A 19121-nucleotide genomic window follows, 5' to 3' on the forward strand; every position below is an offset into this window, starting at 1 on the left:
TACAAACTAATTAATAGTTATTAGCCGCATGTACCTAACGGTTTTCTTTTTTTATGTAGGAATTCAATTTTAGAATTGATATTTTATTTCTACACGGCCAAGTTCCAGACTCCAGTATATGTATAGAGGTGACAGGTATCTACTATATATTATAATATACTTATGTACCTACGAGTTAAATAAAGATATGCTACAATGCAAAATTGTAAAAGGTTTTAATTCATAAGCTAAAAGCTAATATTTTAACATTTTAACAGAAGGATAGCAAAATGGGTATGGTCTATAATATATATATAGGATGATATACTAATTACTAATCATGTTTAAGTTAATTTTTCTTATTAATTATATGCATTTTTTTAAATTATAATTTTATATTTTATATTACAAGCTTAGCTTAAAGAAGATAAATAATTCAAATGTACAATTAATGTAAACTGTATAATTGTTTATTTAAATAAAAAAAAAAATTAAAAAATATTAATATTATGTAAATGTAGACTTTGAATGGTGATTTGAAAATATATAACTTATACGATAAAAAAATATTTTATAAAATATTCAAGTATAATAAGTATAAAGTAGGTACTTAACTAAATATTGCTTTGTGAGCTATAATTTGATCGAGATGGGCAACTGCCTGTCATGGATAAGCATATAACAATAATTATTAATAGGTGTATTTTTGAATGTGGTTCAAACTACGTTTAAATAAAGTATTTTAAAATTAATGATTATTAAGTAAACTTAAAATTTCCAATTTATCAAAATTTGAATAAATTCATTACTAAATGGTAGCATTGTAATGAGTAAATATGCTCACTGAATTAGCATATATAGGTATGAATGTATGATATAATATGCCTATGCCTGCAAAATACTCATCGCTAGAATAATTTGATATGATTATAATAATTATATGATTTGTTATTCTGTTAGGATAATCAGTGGCATTACAGTATTTATTTAAATTACATTATTTTATATATTATATATTACATTTTGTATTCTATAACACTATTAATAAAATAATTAATAAATAAATAACATCAAAGGTTTCTCTTTACAGACGTATATTTTGTTATATAGTATTATATACATATCAATGTACATTTTTGTATAGTCTTGCAAAGTATTAAAAAATTATGTCCACATATTATATAGTACTACCATAAACATATTTAATGTAATGCACTTGATGTTTTGACGCGTTATTTAATACATCTTTAGTTATAGGTATTACTATATTAGGCACATATAGGCATAACTGTATGTATAAGTATATGTTGTTATAAATCTTTAATATAATAATATGTAGCTATAGCACGTACGAATGTACAATGTGTTATATTCTATTGACTATCGTCTATCCTTGGTCTTAAATTTTGACCACGCGGTTCTTATTCATAATATATTAATTTAAACCAATAATAGGTAGGTATTATTAAAATTACCAATCCTACAATTCAATCAATAATAATTTAAATGTTTTTTTAGAAAAAGAAAACTACCTATTATAAGTTATTTAATTATTTTATACGAAATATTTATGTAGGGAATTATGTAAGGTATTTTACACAGGGTGTTTGCGTCGCCCTTTTATTCAGTCACATAATATATATCAAATTACAAAAAAAAAAAAAAACAACAACACTCAACTGTATATTAAATAAGTTGTACTTAAATATACGTTGTGCGCAGCTCTATGATTTTTCAAATTAAGTATACTAATTAGGAAAACGAAATGTTATGTACCTATCGAACAGCAGCTGCACGAGAAATGAGACACTCTTTATGACTGATGGCTGTATAACATGTATGTTACAACTACTTACAATATAATGAACAAAGTAGACATTATATTATATAATGTTTTGTTATACCTAAGTTTAATAATTAATAAGTATAATTTCTGCGTGTATAGAAGAGGATTGATATAAAGGTGAGACGACGAGATCACTGAAAGTTGCAAGAATCCTTCGAAATACTCTAAAGTTTACGGTGTTATCAACAATAAATATTATATATGCCCCTGATATGCAGCAGTCAATACAAATTGTGAGTTTATTTGTATATATATTATTTACGTCTGTGAATTTATGACAAATTTGTATAATACGACGTGTTATATATATTTTGTATATACGTCCTTCGTTTATATTATACATATTGTGTACTATACACATATATGAAAAATATATGATATATGTATCGAATATAAATATAAATATATAATATTATATTAGGTATACCTATGTATATATTATTTTATAACAAACTATATAAATATGTACAAAATGTATGTATTGTAATATTGTATAGTTACAGTAAAAAAAATAATCGTATTGCAAAAAAAAAGTCAGCAAATTTGCTTATTGTACGATATATTATGTTAGGTACATATTGTGTACAATATTCTTCAAATGGAGAAAAAAAAAATTAAAATAAATTGTAACTGCAGTTATTTTGTATATTATTATACCTATACACACATGCATACGCACCTGTATGATATTATGCACCTATATAAATTTCCTATGGCTGCTGCCGGCAGGTATGAAAATATACGATGTTTTGATGACAGTAATATAGTAATCATCATTCATTGCCAGCGCCCATTTGCAATCCGATTTATAATATAATATATATTGTTATTATTTGCAGCTGCCAGCACGCGGAAGTCAATTCGCGTTTAAATGTTGCTATTGTATAATAATATTATTATATACCTACAGGTGCATTGTGCATACATAGTCACACCGGATGGACCAAAGAATATAGCAAAAGAAATTAAAGTTAACGATTTTATTTCTAATACTTTTTATCGAATGGTAAGTATAAACAACAATACAATGTATTATGTTATTGGTATAGATTATATTTTACGCACAGGAATCAGTATACATTTTCAACAAACCAATTATACTTTATATTAGTTATATTACCAATTACGCACATTATTTACTTATATTTTTTTGTTAATTATATATGTACTTATATTTTTTAGTTAATTATATAGGTATGCAATATACTATTAGATTCACAACCAAGGTCGTGTTATCTAATTGAAAACAAATTTAATGGAGAAGTACAATTCCTTTAAAATATATCTAGGTGCCTACCTATTATACACGTGCACGGAAAAATAATTACTATGAAATTATAGATGTTAAAGTTAAAAGTGGTAGGTATAATACCTACTTAGTAGTCTACTAAATATCGTAGTTAAAATATTGCAAGTACCATTATTCACGTTTAGAATAACTTATAATTTTCTACTTTTTAAAAGAATTAACACCGTAACAATAAGCGAGAAATTCACGAAAGTTAAAAATTTAAGTATCTTCGTCGTGAGTATACCTATTACACCTATATTATTTTGTAGGTATGCTTATCCGCTTGTAAACTCAATAATTAGGTATTCAAAAATCTTAAAATAGAATATAGGAGATACCTAGGTTAGGTTATAAGTTTTTATAATGACGAATAATGTTTTCATGTTTATAAAATAAATTCAATAAACTTCGATGTAATATAATATTACGTATTATACTAAAGCTTTTTTTTTTGGAAAGATCTATCACTTACCTATAAAAAAATTTTATAGTAAAAAATAGTAATCCACGGTGATGGATTACGGATATTCTCACGGGCGGTTAGCTGCTGCTGCTGCCGCCGCCGTGTCGACCGGAGCTCGCGGCATCTGGCGGCGGATCTGGACGACTGGTGGTGCCAACGCGAGAAACCAAAATCTCGTGGCGTTGATAACGTCGTCGGTATCGCTACGGAATTATCGCCGCTGCTAAATGTACATCACTGTCACACACCACCACAGTAAGTTGTTGTATTTAACAATATGCGATACGGATAGAGGTACCACAACACAGACGACGTGACCGCGAGACCGTGCTTTTTTTTCGGGGCGGCGTTTTCCTCTCCGCGCCCGCGCCCTCTCAAAGTAAAAGTCTGACCGCCGCCGCCGCCCTACGACGACGACGACGACGACCGCGGTCGCCACTCGTCGTGCAACCGTGTGTCGCGCGACTTCAGTTGCTTATCGGCTGGCGCGCTCGTTTGCGTTGTGTACATCGATAATAATATTATATTTATTATGATTGTTGCACGTCGTTTTCTCGCAATACACTCGGCGTGACGGTGAGACGACGACGACGACGTATTTCGCGGTCGACGGTTGATAACGACGCTGTGCGTCTATAATAATTATTATTTTTGTTGTCGTTAAATAAATCCACGACGTTCGACTCGCGTAGTTATTGTCCGTCTGCGTTTCGTGGCGGGCAGACCGTGTTTCCGTGTTTGCGCGGTGCTCTATAGAACCGAGTTCGCGATTAGAAAATTTCGTCGGGTAGTCATTTCCGCTGTCGTCGTCGTTCGTTCATGGTTCGCCTGCGATACTCCGCCGAAATGTCGTTTGGCGACGGTTCGTCGCCAGTGGCTATTTGACAGGGCCGCACGAGAAGTTGACCCCTCGTTGAGAGTCTTCGATAACGGTTTGCAGGGAAATGGAGTCTATCCGGAAATGGTTTTACAAACCAAAAGTGAGTGCTAGTATTGTTGTAATTATTCTGATTAACAGTATTTTTTTTTTTCATATACTAACTAGATAGGTAGTTGGTATCTTCAGCTTGATCGATCCTCCAACCAGTCCTGTTAACGCCTACCTAGATGCTCACCATACATATCTTAATGATAGGTAGCTTTAGCTGATTGAGTTATCGCAAACGCTGTCTGCTATGCGCCTGTTTTTTTACTGTTAAGTGTAGGTAGAATATTTTTCACTATTGTAGCTACAATGTTCTCAAAGTCTCTTGTCTTTTAGTTCACTTGATTCGATTACAATTATTATACTTTTCTTATCTTGTAAACTCAATATGATTTAGGTATATCAATATAAATTTAATTATGGGTACCTAGCTTTTTTTTGTTATCAATTTAATACTTCAATATGTGTTATAGATAGGTACGTGCTATTTTGACAATATAACTACCTCGATAACTACCTAGGTAATATATTATTTAACATTTTCTGTAAATGATTTGATCAATATGATTATGGTTACTATACAATTTTTAATACTTTGGTAATACTTTGGTTGCTATCACAGAGGCTACCAAATGGGCCAAATTAGTAAATACGTAGGTACTTGATAGCCTTGTCTGTTTTGAATGTACCTAGGTATATTAATTTACTATTTACATAATTAATCATATGTTAACTACCAAGATATTGGTACAAATTAATTATTTTTGTGTAGGTATAGAATTTGATTTTAAAAGCCTAGTTTATACATGATTCCGTTATTTTTAACAGTTTTCCAAATTGCTTATTATTTATACCTATACCTATACTTCATACTTGGATAAATGTTGTAGTTTTCAACCTATTTACTTAATATTATTATCATAGTCACGTTTTTTTAAATACGTTTAATAATATGGGTTTGGTATGGATAGGTCGAGGGATAGGTATAGTAGGTAGACATTTTATCTTAAGATATTATTGAACAAGTAAATTTCAAAAAAATTTTTTTTTTTTTAATTAATAGGTATTTTGGTTTTATAAATGGGTTTATTTTTGTAATTTTTTTGTGAAATGTCAATTAGAAAAGAAAAAATTAACTTTATTGGGTAGGTACCTACCAGAATTCAGGTATTAAGAATTATATCCAAGTGACTAATATCTTAGGCAATTAATTATTGTAAAAATATTATACGACTCATGAGTCATGAGTTATAGAGTTATTGGTCATAACTCATAAAAATATCATCTTTCTCTTCTTGTTGTTTGTTTTTATTGTATAAAATTAGATAATAGGGTAACCTCTACCTATTTTACTTTTAAATATTTAGGTTTTTTTACTTTTTGATGAAAACAATTAACCCAGGTTAGGTTTACCCAGTTAATAATTATTACCTACTACCCTATCTCTACTGTCTATTATAAGTTATGATGAAGAATAAACCATTACCTATTACTTATTAGTCTTGCTATTAGTTGTCAGTAATTGCTGCAATACAATGGAAATGATTGTTAGTGATTGATTATACTTTATACTTTGTACCACGCTTTGTACTATCATATTATAATTATTACTACCTAGGCACGAGCAATTACTGCTTAATTTCAAATTTTGATTAAAGTTTGTAGTATATTTTTTTTGTGTACCTATCTAGTTAAATTGAATTAATTTTAATGTTAACAATTTATTTGATTCTAAGAAAATGTATACATTTATTAATGGGGGAAGGGGTGGATAGAAAAATTCTAGAAAAAAACTATGTCTTGATACACTTAAAAAAATGTTTTCATTACTATCATTTCTGGTTCATGATTATCTGTAATTCTCTATTGAAAATCATAGATATAAAATAATACCTAACTTAATCATCCCTAATATTTATTGATTAAAAACAATTTACGGAAGTTTTGATCTTTTAATGCTTTTTTATTATTAAAAAAATTTTTTTTTTCAAAAGCTTCTATAGGTAATCTTAAAAGTAGAAAAAACAATCTCAATTCTCATTTTTATTGCTTCTGTCCTTGTGGTGACCCTGGTATTGTCAAATATGCCATTTAGTATATTATCTACAAGAAAAACTTCAATTTTGTTTGCAAAATGTTAACTGTTAATTGACATAGGTAAATATAATACATATAGGTGGGTAGGGTTTACCTATATGCAATTTTATAAATTTATATTTTAGTATGTACTTAGCTTTATCATATTGTATGATAGCTGGACTTTATACAATTGTAATCAAATATATTATATTAATATTATTAATTCTATGCTATCTTAAATCATTGATCTGTGTTAAAAAAAAATAACAAAAGCGTTTACTCAAGGACAATTTGCGGTCTTTTACATAATTTATTATGTCCGTTTTCATTTGTCGAAATCAATGAATACTTAGTATTGAGTGAAATGAATTTTGGCTTTGATATAAATAGAATTTAATTATTATTACAACAGTTAATGCTTCAATTTTATCATATTATCATGCTATTATTAATTTGTTTTGATTTTTATAATAGCTTTTAACAACGATAGATAAACTAAGCCTATAATGTAGATTAAAATGAAATATGCCACTTATCATACTTTAATTAAAAGCTTGATAGGTTAACTTGGCTTACGAAAATCTCGCCGAAAATCGAACCGAAAATGGTCAAGGTTTTATTTTAAAAACTAGTTTCTTGTTTTTCTAAAACATATTTTGATGTTTACATTTACTTACGGTTAACCTATCCCTATTTAAAAAAGATTAAAAAATTTGAAAAGTATTTTTTTTAAATTTGCGAACATTTTTATCGAGATGTAGGTACAAAATATAATGTTAAAAAGGTTTTTTATCGCTAAAAAATGTATTGAATGAAAAATTATATTTTAAATAAATAAAACATAGTTTTAAAATTACATATGGATGTTTGTACACACCTATTATTGATTTTAAATTTAAGTACGTATTTGTATAGGCATCTACGTATAATTAGTTAAAAGATCACGCAGAAAATATTTTATGATTGTTGTTATCGATTATTGTAAATTAGGTAGGTAACATCATTTGTTCGTCATTTTGTATCGTTTTTATTAATATAATAAGATATGTTCCTATTCATTTCTTATTTAATTTTCATTGATTTTTACATGCTTCCTGTAATTTGTTCCCTCGGGCGTTAGATCTAATTTAAGCTTCCGAAATTTTAAGCTAATAGGTACATATAAAACCCCTGTAAATTTTGAATTGTCTTTGTCTCTAGGCAATTATCATTTGTATTTTGACTTCTTTAAGTGTATATATATTTATTAGGTACCTACCTATTACACAAGGACAACAAACAGCAGAAATAATAGTATCCTTGATTAAACCAATGTATTTGAATCTGAAATCCAATTAAAACCGTTAGGTAAAATTTTTTTCACAAGGAAATTACCTTGTATTTTTGTCTCTTCGTGTTGTTAAAGGTTAATAGGTGCGACGACTCTATTTTAAGTTGCAACAAACAACAATACAAAATTATAAATGAATCAAAAAAATAATTTTACTTTGTTTCAATGTTGACATATTTATTAATTAGACCATAACTTAATGGTTCACAGATAAATTACCCAAAAAATCGTGATATTTTAAAACTAAAAAATATTTGTTATTTATCAATTATCATTAATAGTGTTGATATCTAAACATTAAATATGACACCTGATTTCTCTTTATTGTTCGATAATTGAATCGAATAATATATTTTTATTACATTAAGTTATATTGTACCTAGTTAATAAACATGACATTTTTTATTCTTTTTATCTATTTTACAAAACGGCTAGAAGTATTTATATTATTTTATGAACAATAATAATACATACATATTATAACCTGTACCTACCATATGTTATTATATTATTATAAAATATCAATTTTATGGTACAATTATAAACTAATTTAGTTTATCTATCTACTTTTTTAAAAACTTTTGGTAATAAATTTGGTACATCGAACTTTTCCAAATTAAAATGTTTTTTATTAATAATTTTATTTTTTATATTTTTCTTATCTTTGTGAACAGATTCTTTGTATTACGTTATAATCTTATAGATCCATCCATATAGGTATGTATGTATCTATACATAATACATGCTACCGTTCCAAGGTCATCCCGAAGTTGAATGTAATACCTACAATTCTATAATATAATATATAATGTGTGTCTATTGATGGATGAAAATGTATGAAGGTTATTTGGCCAATTCTACGAGTTTAAGTAAATTTTTTGTGTATTAATATTTAAACAAAATTCTTATCTGGTATTACCATTTTATTGCGGATTCAAAATTAAAATCGCGTTAGGAATAAATATTATGAACCTGAAGTAAATAAATACATTTTAATTAATTATTGTATAAAATTAAAACGAAGGCTACTCTACTATAATATAATATAATGACTATGTTCTCTTAGTAACATCCAACAGAGTTAACACCATTTATTATTATCTATAAAAAATTAAATGCTTGTTTTCATTGAAGCTTTCATCCTACATTTTTTTTAAATTATAAAACGCAACAAGAAGTTTTTAAGTAGTACTTGAGTAAATAAACAAAGACTGTTCCGTGGAATGGTGAAAAATCAATTGGTTTCTTATTAAAAGTTCAAAAAATTAATTTGTAATATTTACATGAACTGATAAAAAATGTATGGATTGATACCTATCTTAGATTGTTTCATTTTAAAAAAGTTTGTTTTTATGTTATGCACTGGAGTAAGTCTCAGAATTTAATATATTTGTTCTCATCTTCACTATACTTTTTACTTGTTACCTACAAATTGAGTGTCGGAATTTCGATTTCGAGATTAGAAAATAAATTATTGTTTTGACATGGGCTAAAATTACTTTCGGCTAAACATTATGTTATTTATATTTTTATATTCTTAGCGAACCGATAAATGTATTGATTTTACAATGTGTTTTTTTTTTGTGTTCGTTATACACTATAAGTAAAAGTAGTTGGTAGGATGTTTGCGATTCTAAACTTTGAAGGTGGTTTTAAATGGTAACTTGGTTTTAGTTAGTACTTTAAAGAGGTCAAAATGTCCAGTACTTTTATTTAATAATCGGGGGAAAAAAATAAATAAGTAAGGAAAAACTGGAATTTTTACGCAGAAACTTGAAATTTTCACCGAGTATTTGTAATAACGATTTCTATATCTATATATAGTATAGTTTTCAAAATATTTCGACTGTTTTTAACTCAGATTTTAAGATATTTGTAGAAAATGTTAATTTCAAAAAGTTTTTTTTTTTGCATAAAAATGTTTAAAATTGTATACATAAGGTTCTTTATAAATTTGATGACCAATATTAAAAAAACAAATTCTAGCGGAGGCAAATTAATTTTTTTATGACTTAATTTAAAATTCAACAAATAAGCTGTTATGTTGTACCTTTTTTTTTTAGATCTATAAGCTTTTATTGAACATTCTTTACAAGATTTTTAAAGTAGTTTGAACTAAAAAAATTAAAATACAATTTAAGTTTAAATTTGAACAAAATTACGTATTTTAACATCAGATGACAATGTTATTTATTTTTTATAAATTAACTATATGCAATGACATTTTTTTTTTATTTATTTTAAGATTTTATTTAATTATACTATGAACCTAGGTATATGTATTGTTTTTTGGTATTTACAGAAAGATAATATTAATTTTGATTTATGGAAGTTGATATAATATGGTATACATATGTATAATATACAATATTATAATAATTATAAATGTACTAAAAGTAAAATAAATGACTTTATTAGCTATATTAAAAAAAACATATCACGAAATTAACTTACTGATATTAGGTTGATGGACAAACCGTCTTTGCTTAAAAATTAAAATTATGTTTTGTATACAATGATATATCGTTGAATTCAAATTTAACACACCCATAACAGTGACCCACTTGACACCCTAATATATAGCCGAGTGGTACCCATTTGCCTACTTTTTTAATTATTATTATTGAAACATATATTTTATAGATACCTATACCTACTCGTATATTATCAATCTATTTAAGTCCTTGAAATGATATTAATATATTGTATATTGTGTGATAATAATTCAAATTATTGTGTGAAATATCATGGAGAGAAATTTTAGTTATAAAATGTGTAAAAATTACACACGGAAACAATATATAGATAGATAACATTAAATTTGCTACCTAGCTTTATTTAAATGTATAAGTACTTTGTACGATGTTACCTATGTTTGGGATATGTTATTATGTTATTTGTTTTGAGTTTTTGACCAGTATAATAATTCAGTACCTACATTATTATCCTTAAATTGAAATAATTAAATAATGTCGTGTTTCATAAGCATTTTTTATTTGTTTAATAAGTGCTTTATTGTTTCAGTGTTATAATAAGTGGCTTTCTTAATAATAATTCTGATAAATGATTATACACAGTGATGACGTTCTTAAACATACAGATATTTGTAAAATCATACATGACATAGGTATAATATAATGAATATCAATGTTTAGTTTTTATTATTTGGTTTAGTAGGTACCTTAGAGTTTAGACCAACTTCTAATTTACATTATAACTATGCACTGTAGTAATATTCAAGTTCACGCAGAAGGGTTATTATTATTATTTTAATTACTGCGACTATATTATCATCTTTGTTCTATAGAATTGATACCTATTGTAATCGTGATGAAAAAAAAATTGTGTTATATAGTTGAAAACGGATGCAAACTATGAGGGCCGAAACACGATAGCTGTTCATGGGGGATACACATATTATAATACAAAATGTATAGAAGCTATATAGATAGGTAGTTTGTTAGTTGAATTAAATGGCCAATACCTATCGGAAACCATACATATATTATTATCGCTATGATACATTGACAATAATGTCGGTAAGTACATTGACATTTGTTATGTATATAATATAATATAAATTATAAAGTTTTTTATATTTTCTCATATTAAAGTGTTTCTTTGTTATCGAACACATTGGTACCCACTATTATTTTTACGACATTTGTTCTCATTTACCTTTATATATAATATGTTATATTATTACATAATTAGTGTTGGCGTAGAAACAATTGTGAAAATACCATATAAGAGGATAACACCAAGCTAATCATAATTACTATGTGTACCGTAGTATAGTGGTATTTGTTTAATTTCTCCTATAATGTGAACATTTTTAATTGTTCATTCTTTGCAATTTGGTTGTTTTGACCTCACACGTCTTCACTAGTTCAATAACAATTATCATGCTTATACTTTACTTGTTAAATAATGGATTTTTTAGTAATACGTATTTGCCTATTTAGAATTTTTTTTAGAAAATGTTAACTTGCCAAATATTTATATTTTTATCCATATTCCTGTGTCCCACCCTGTACAAGATAATTTATGTGGGTATTTTACTATAGGTACTATAAAAAGAAAAACTTATCTAAGATTTTTTGTTACATTGAAAACCATTAGCAAATAATAATATTGTGCATTAGTCATTTTATTATTAAAAAAAATAATATACTCCAAAGTAAATGCGCATTTATTTATTTACATGGGTATGGCAGCTACCTATTTAACCTACCTTCAAACATAGTTACTATATAAAGGCGCAAATACACTCGTTATTTCAATATTATAATATTATACTTAATATTCTATAGGTTAAATCTGTCTGCTGTATTAAACGCATTCGTTTTTATTATTATTGCTAAATATTATCATTCTAAATTTGTTTGTTTAATTTTACTATACCATTCTACTATAGTTTGATCACAAAGAGATACTACGTGTACCGATTTTTGAATACTGCATTATAATATATATGTTGTACTTGTGTTCCAGACAAAAACTGTGTTTGTGCGATAACTATTGCTCGGATCCCTAATATTCTTACAGTTGTTAATAGTCCTGTAATTACCGTTATATCACTAATTAAATACAGCGGAAACACAAAGAAATAAAAAAATTAACACATAATTCAGTATTATGTGTTACCGTATTCGTCAAAATATAGGTATTAATCGAGTATTAATATATTATTATATTAGTCCGTATTATTAACATCAGATTATTCAGTTGTATATGTTCAATTATTAAGCAAATTAAACATAATGCCAACTATAGTTCTGCTACATTTTCTTCAGAATAAAATTATTTATGTATGGTGTACGTAAATATTTGTAGATGCCTTTGATATTTTAAATGTTGTTTTTTTAGTATCAGGGACTTGAAGTAAATTATGAGATCATGACAATAGGTTATCTGAAATTTATAATTTAATTTCTTCGGTGTTATTTATATTCACGCTAAATGTAAGTTTATACAGCATATTTTATGCTCTACTTTTTATTTGCGATCAACTTCAATTTTTATTGCTAAATTGAAATATATATCTTCCTGTTAGTCTAGATTCACTAAGTGCGTATTAGGATTTACCTACACAATACGCATAATAATTTATATATGTAAGAGTGAGTGCCTCATGCTTTCCAAATTTCTCACAATGTACAGTTAACACAAACAGTAGACTACACTATGTGTGTAACGAATTTGGTTAAATACTTGAATATATTTGTAATTTGGGTAATTAAAACGTAAATTAATAGTTTATTATCTGTGTATTTTGTGTGGTTGATTGCTGTAATCTAATATTATTGAAATAACGATGATTTTGGAACAAAATTTCAGAAATATGTGATGAAAAATTGAATCCTAACTTAGGCAGTTTTTTTTTTTATAAAATCATTAAAACTGTAGGATTTTATTATTTCTAAATATTTATTAATAATAGAGACGTGTTATCTTAATCGTGTTGATTAAGTAGGTATAAACTTATATAATCGAATTTAATTTAATTCAAGTATTGAAGTGGTCAAGGTAGTGTAGGTATTAAGTATATACAGTAAACAACTAAATAAATTGAATATTTAGTATAATACTTAGATCTAACACATTCTGTCAAGGACTTTTTTTTTAAAATCTGTAACAATTTTATTTTATTAAATATGTATTGTTAAAATTTAAACACACTCGAACAGTTCAATAATTTTTGTAGGGATTTAAGTATTCGAGTTATTTCCGAATACTTACAAAAATTAGTTACTCAATACATTATAATACATATGATTGGTTTAAATTTAAATGTTTTAATGGAATGTTTTAGGCTACCAATTAATACGCTGAAACTATTATATTTTGTAATCTATTGTTGAACATTTTTAATCAAAATATGTTCATTGTATAACATATTTTGTAACTTGACGTACCTAATCGATTTTATTATTTAATATGTTGTTCACATATGGTGTTATTGTTTTAATAGAAAAAATATTTATTTTTCATGATCGAATAGAAAAAAAACCGTTAATAATTAATGTTTGTTTGTTGTGTACATATATAATAAGTATAGGTACCAGTTTTTGTTTTTTATACATAGTCATTTTAATAATGTATAATAATTTTATAATATGTAATGATTGGGTTCACGTGAATATTGATTGTAATTTGTAGATAAATCAATTAAAAAACCACCATTAAAACAAAGTTATGTATTATTAAATAAATCTAATTATTATCGATTATAGTGTAAAAACATCATACGAGTATATTATATTATACATTTATAATTATTTTATTTCTTAGTGATAAAACTGCTATGACGTTTATTATACGGTTATCCGATAAATCTGTTTACAGCATATTAGGTATACTTATTGATTTCACAAAAACGTTCGAGAGAAAATTTCACTTAGCTATAACCTAACCTAATGACATGATATAATAATCAACACTTGTATGTGATAATATAAATTGTATTTGTGTTTGATACGCCGCATTTGTTGGCCACAGCCTTCTTCGATTTTCCGGAAAATTTTAGATTACTTAGGTATATAAATACATACCTATATAATATAATAATAGGTAATGGGTATAGGAATCAAGAAAGTGTGTTCTGTGACAACGTACCTATATAGTACCTACAGTTTTGTACAGCCTTAGCCTACATTCGTGGTTTGTGATATTGTAATTAGGTTCGTTTGGGATAGGTATACTATATATTTTCTAAATAATATGTTGTAGGCGTATGACGTGTTGTATACATATCGGTATTATCATAGAGATGTTATCACATGTTTTAATAATTTTTGTCGCTTGGATTTGCCATAAAAAAAAAAAATTAGTTATAATCGGTAGATATATTATACTATATATCGAAGTATATATTTTATTATATACACACATACACAGTGTTACGTTTAGTTGCCATCACTATAACTTTCCAAATAAGTTTTTGTATTTTTAATAATTTAAAAAATTAAAGGGTTTTCTTAATAACCTTTCTTTTTAATCATAATACACATGCACCACTTTTTTTTTTTAATTGATAGATTTATTAATATTGGAGATTGAATAGTTCTTTTTTAATCTATAAACATTTGAAGAGAGCCTATAATAGATTTCAACTCCTGAGAAATAGTAGAAGTAATTATACCTCTTGCCACTTTACTCTGACAATATTAAGTTCAAATGCCTGTGTTGGATATTTATATTACCTGTGTATAAAATGTTTGTATAAAGTATTCTGCTTCCTGTTGATGGGAATAAAAATACTTAATAAATTGTATAAATGTAGTGTTATATAGGTAAGTAAATAATATTTTTCTACTGCAGAAACACAATAACTGAAAATTAGCGTAGTTGTTTAAATGGACTCTGTATCGATACATTTTACATTATTCTGTTGAAATTTATTTTTTCCGGTGATATAATACTATAATATTATAGTCATCGTGTATGGAAACGACAACGATCACGTAGGGTAATATTTATGTTTTTTATAATACATATTATGTTTTTTTATTAGAGAGTGTTGGTCGAGAGTATATATCGCGTAAAGTATATTGTATATATAAATATGTATAGTGGCCATGAATATAATAACAGGTGCTAAGTGAAAGTATTGTGTTATTATATATATATATATATATATATAATATTGTAATGTGTATACGACGAGCGTTTCGGCGCGGGACCTCCGTCACTATAATATTGCAAACAAATTGGTCAGATTTTTTATTCTACTATTTTATATTACCCCGTTGGTGTACTAGTACTTTCTTCGTGGTTTTTAACGAGGCGCGTACCTACATTTCGGTGAAAACGTCGAGACGTTATATAAAAGGTATATTTATACAATTATATACATACCTATCGCCCGCCTACAAAGCGGCTATCGTTTTATTATGGCGCCTGTAGCGCGTCGTACAGATTTTTTGCTCGGTAACGATCCGTATTATTAAAACCGTTTTTAACATCATGTATATCCTATGGTAATCGTTATACCTTTAAGTTCGCTATAACGATATTTGTTTAGAAATCCATTGACGACATGTCTATGCTCAGTAGGAGGTGTATATCGTATATTATACTGTTAACGTATAAAACCTACGTATAAAATGTATAAACTTTTTTCGATCTTGTAAAGAAAGCACTGTGGTGCGTGTTACCTATATGACATGTAATGTATTTTACGTAAATCCGCATTGAATATTAACTTATTATAATATAATATCGTATTTTAATGATCTTTAGAATAAATGACACTATACTCGAATGTGTACACTGTACAGTGTACATATTATATTCTGTTTTAAATGGGGGAAAAAAGTTATTCGGTCTGTTTTTCTCTCTCATATTTATTCCACTCTCTTGAACCTTATTATGTTTATATTTAAATATGTTATATCGACATATCCACTATCACTGTTGCCAAGCGAATATAATGCAAGTGGTTTGATAAAAAATAATTTAGTAATAATAATAACAATATGACAACGAAGCTACAAAATACATTTAAATGGGACGAATTCGTCGAGTATCATTTATTATAAGTCATAAACTCATAAATATAGTATCATTGTTGTCCGCTGAGACGAAAAATAAAAGATAATTCATTTTCTTTGTTACTCGATTATATTCAAAAGTGGGGTATTAAAATTATGTTCAACTCGTCGACCGTTGTAATAATGGTACGTTTTAAAATTAATAATTAAATTATACATGGAGAAAATATTACGTAAACTCGTCGCGCACCACGTTATTATTACGCAATGTTGTCGTTTCAAGATTAGTTAGTGCGTTCTATTTTTATATAGCACCTACAACAACGGTATACCTATTTTATTTTTAAATATGTAAAAAATTTAAAAATCCCGTACAATTTTAATTGTGCTTATTAATGAAATTTGCTTTAATATTTTTTATGTTATATTTTGTTTTTAGAAGGGAGACCGTTCGCTATTGGCGCAATTCTTTTACGCTGATGACGAATTGAATGCCGTTGCCGCAGAATTGGATAGTTTCGACGGAAAAAAAGACCCTCAGCGGTGTACTGCTCTTGTGAACCATTTGCGACAATGTCAGGACAAAGTGAGTAAACTCTTCATCCCCACCAGGCCAACCCACTATCAACACCTTACCTTACATATTTTTCACTTACAGAGCAATGTTTTTTTTATATATAAAGAATAAAATGCATTTGTGAAAAAATTCAAGCCCTATTTTATAGTTTTATTTACGTTTTTAGGTCTTGACGATTTGTATTAAAATTATGGACGAGCTAATACCCGGCGAACGGGCTAGCCGTGATTTCCGTGTAAAATTTCCAGACGACGTAATTCAAGATAATCTGGCGGGACAGCTGTGGTTTGGTGCTGAGGTAATAATTATTATATTATATTATCATTATTTTTTATTATTATGAGCTACGTTTAGTGTATATTTTGGACAAAAGAAAAACCGTCTCCCATAACGCAATCACAATTAGCAAAATATGTAGTTTATTGTTGTTCGGTTTGAAAAATGTTTATTTTACTGTAGTCGTGTACGACCTAAAACTGCACACAAACATTGTTAGTTGGTATTTACAACTACTTACAAGATACTATAGTCTATAATATAATAATTTTGTATAATTTATATTGTATGACAATACTATAACAGTTATAAATGTTTGATCAATGTAATAATAGTAATGCACCTAATACATTAGGTGATTGTATGCATTAATATGTATTTGTGTAAGAGATAATATAATAATATTGTGAGTAATATTGCCATATCGGAATTTCAAAATTATTTAATTTTAATTTTACGAATTATTTAAGTATCGTAATAATCTTAAAAACTTATAGTCAATAATAAACCTAACCTAATTTAAGAAGATAGAATAATTTGAAAATGTTTTGAAAAAAATATACTCGTACAACAAACTTATTATTATAAATGCTAATTTTATTGCACAGTTTATATTATTTGGTATGTATGTATAAAAAAAATAATGATACTAAAAAATATCTGTTAGCGATGTATATATACGTATATTTAATGACATATTTTTGTGTTTAGTGTCTGTCTGCGGGATCGAGCATAATGAATCGTGAAGCTGAAAGCGGAGCTATGAGACCTTTGGCTCGGGCGCTGACTAAGTCTCTGGAAAGAGTTCGAGGCCTCTTGAGGGATGCGAGCCTTTGTGGTGACCAAACTCCTCCATGTCTGCGTAACCTAATAACATCGTTGTGCACGTTTGATCATCTGTTGGCTGAGTTTGAGTTGCGTTACGTGTCTGCGATGGTGCCCGTCAAGACCGCCCACGAATATGAACTCCAGCAGCTCGTAGTTGTCTTGTTCTCTGAGACCCTACAAAGGTAAGTGTTTCATGCGGTAAAAAATAATACATAATAAATAAAACTATACTATTTACGTGGTAAGATATATTTTTGAAAAAAAAAATCATACAATTGTACGATTTTTATTTAGCGTGCACAATGCACATCTTACAAATTACGATAATATTTCCCTATATTTTTAGCTAGTTAGTGTAATGAGTTAAAAATAAATAGGTAACGTTATTGAATAGAAAGGTGTTTCAAATGTTAATTTATATTATATATTTTTAACTCATCACTTTATAAAGAATATTACGGGGGATGGGTGCGAGAGTTTTACTTTCCAAATAAATAAATGTTTTAAAATGTTTGTTATATATAATTTTTACTTACCTTTCGAAGAACTCACTGGCATCGAACTGTATCTTGTATGATCCGGAGTACTGTTTGAAGTTGATTGACCAGAATAGTGATAGGTATATCAAAATGTTGTAAATGGATAAGTCAGTAAAAGTAATTACAGTAAATTAAATTTATTTCTATTTATAAAATCAACACAGAAAGTTTATAAATTATTAAAAATTATGACGTTGGGTGAGCTACTGAATAACTGAGCGCCGTGTTGAATGTCGTGTGTGCTTTTATAGATGTTGATGGCTGCCGACGTTCGACCTAACTCATTTCCGTGATATTTTAAATAAATTGTTATAATATGTACTAGATAATTAATGTTTATACAGCTGCAAAGATTATAATTATTTACTGTCCAAAATCTAAGAGTGAGTTGATTAATAGTAATTTATTTAATGTTTATACAGTAGTGTAAATAATGTTCTATTTAATTTCTTTAATCTAAAGAGTGTTCAATAACTAAAGATATTTTATTTTC

General features: G+C 27.3%; 1 protein-coding gene across 1 annotated transcript in view; it reads left to right on the forward strand.

Moving 5' to 3' along the window:
* Nucleotides 1-3892: 3892 nt before the first annotated feature.
* The window catches only part of LOC114131375 (lateral signaling target protein 2 homolog), a 31215-nt gene continuing 15986 nt past the window's right edge, over nt 3893-19121 (forward strand). Inside the window, exons 1-4 of the mRNA XM_027996569.2 lie at nt 3893-4559; nt 16848-16994; nt 17152-17283; nt 17973-18271. Of these exons, the coding sequence (XP_027852370.2) occupies nt 4524-4559; nt 16848-16994; nt 17152-17283; nt 17973-18271 (614 nt within the window). The 5' untranslated portion in view covers nt 3893-4523. The remainder of the gene's footprint in view (nt 4560-16847; nt 16995-17151; nt 17284-17972; nt 18272-19121) is intronic.

This window comes from Aphis gossypii, chromosome 1 (assembly GCF_020184175.1).
Source record: "Aphis gossypii isolate Hap1 chromosome 1, ASM2018417v2, whole genome shotgun sequence".
NCBI classification, from domain to species: Eukaryota; Metazoa; Arthropoda; class Insecta; order Hemiptera; family Aphididae; genus Aphis; species Aphis gossypii.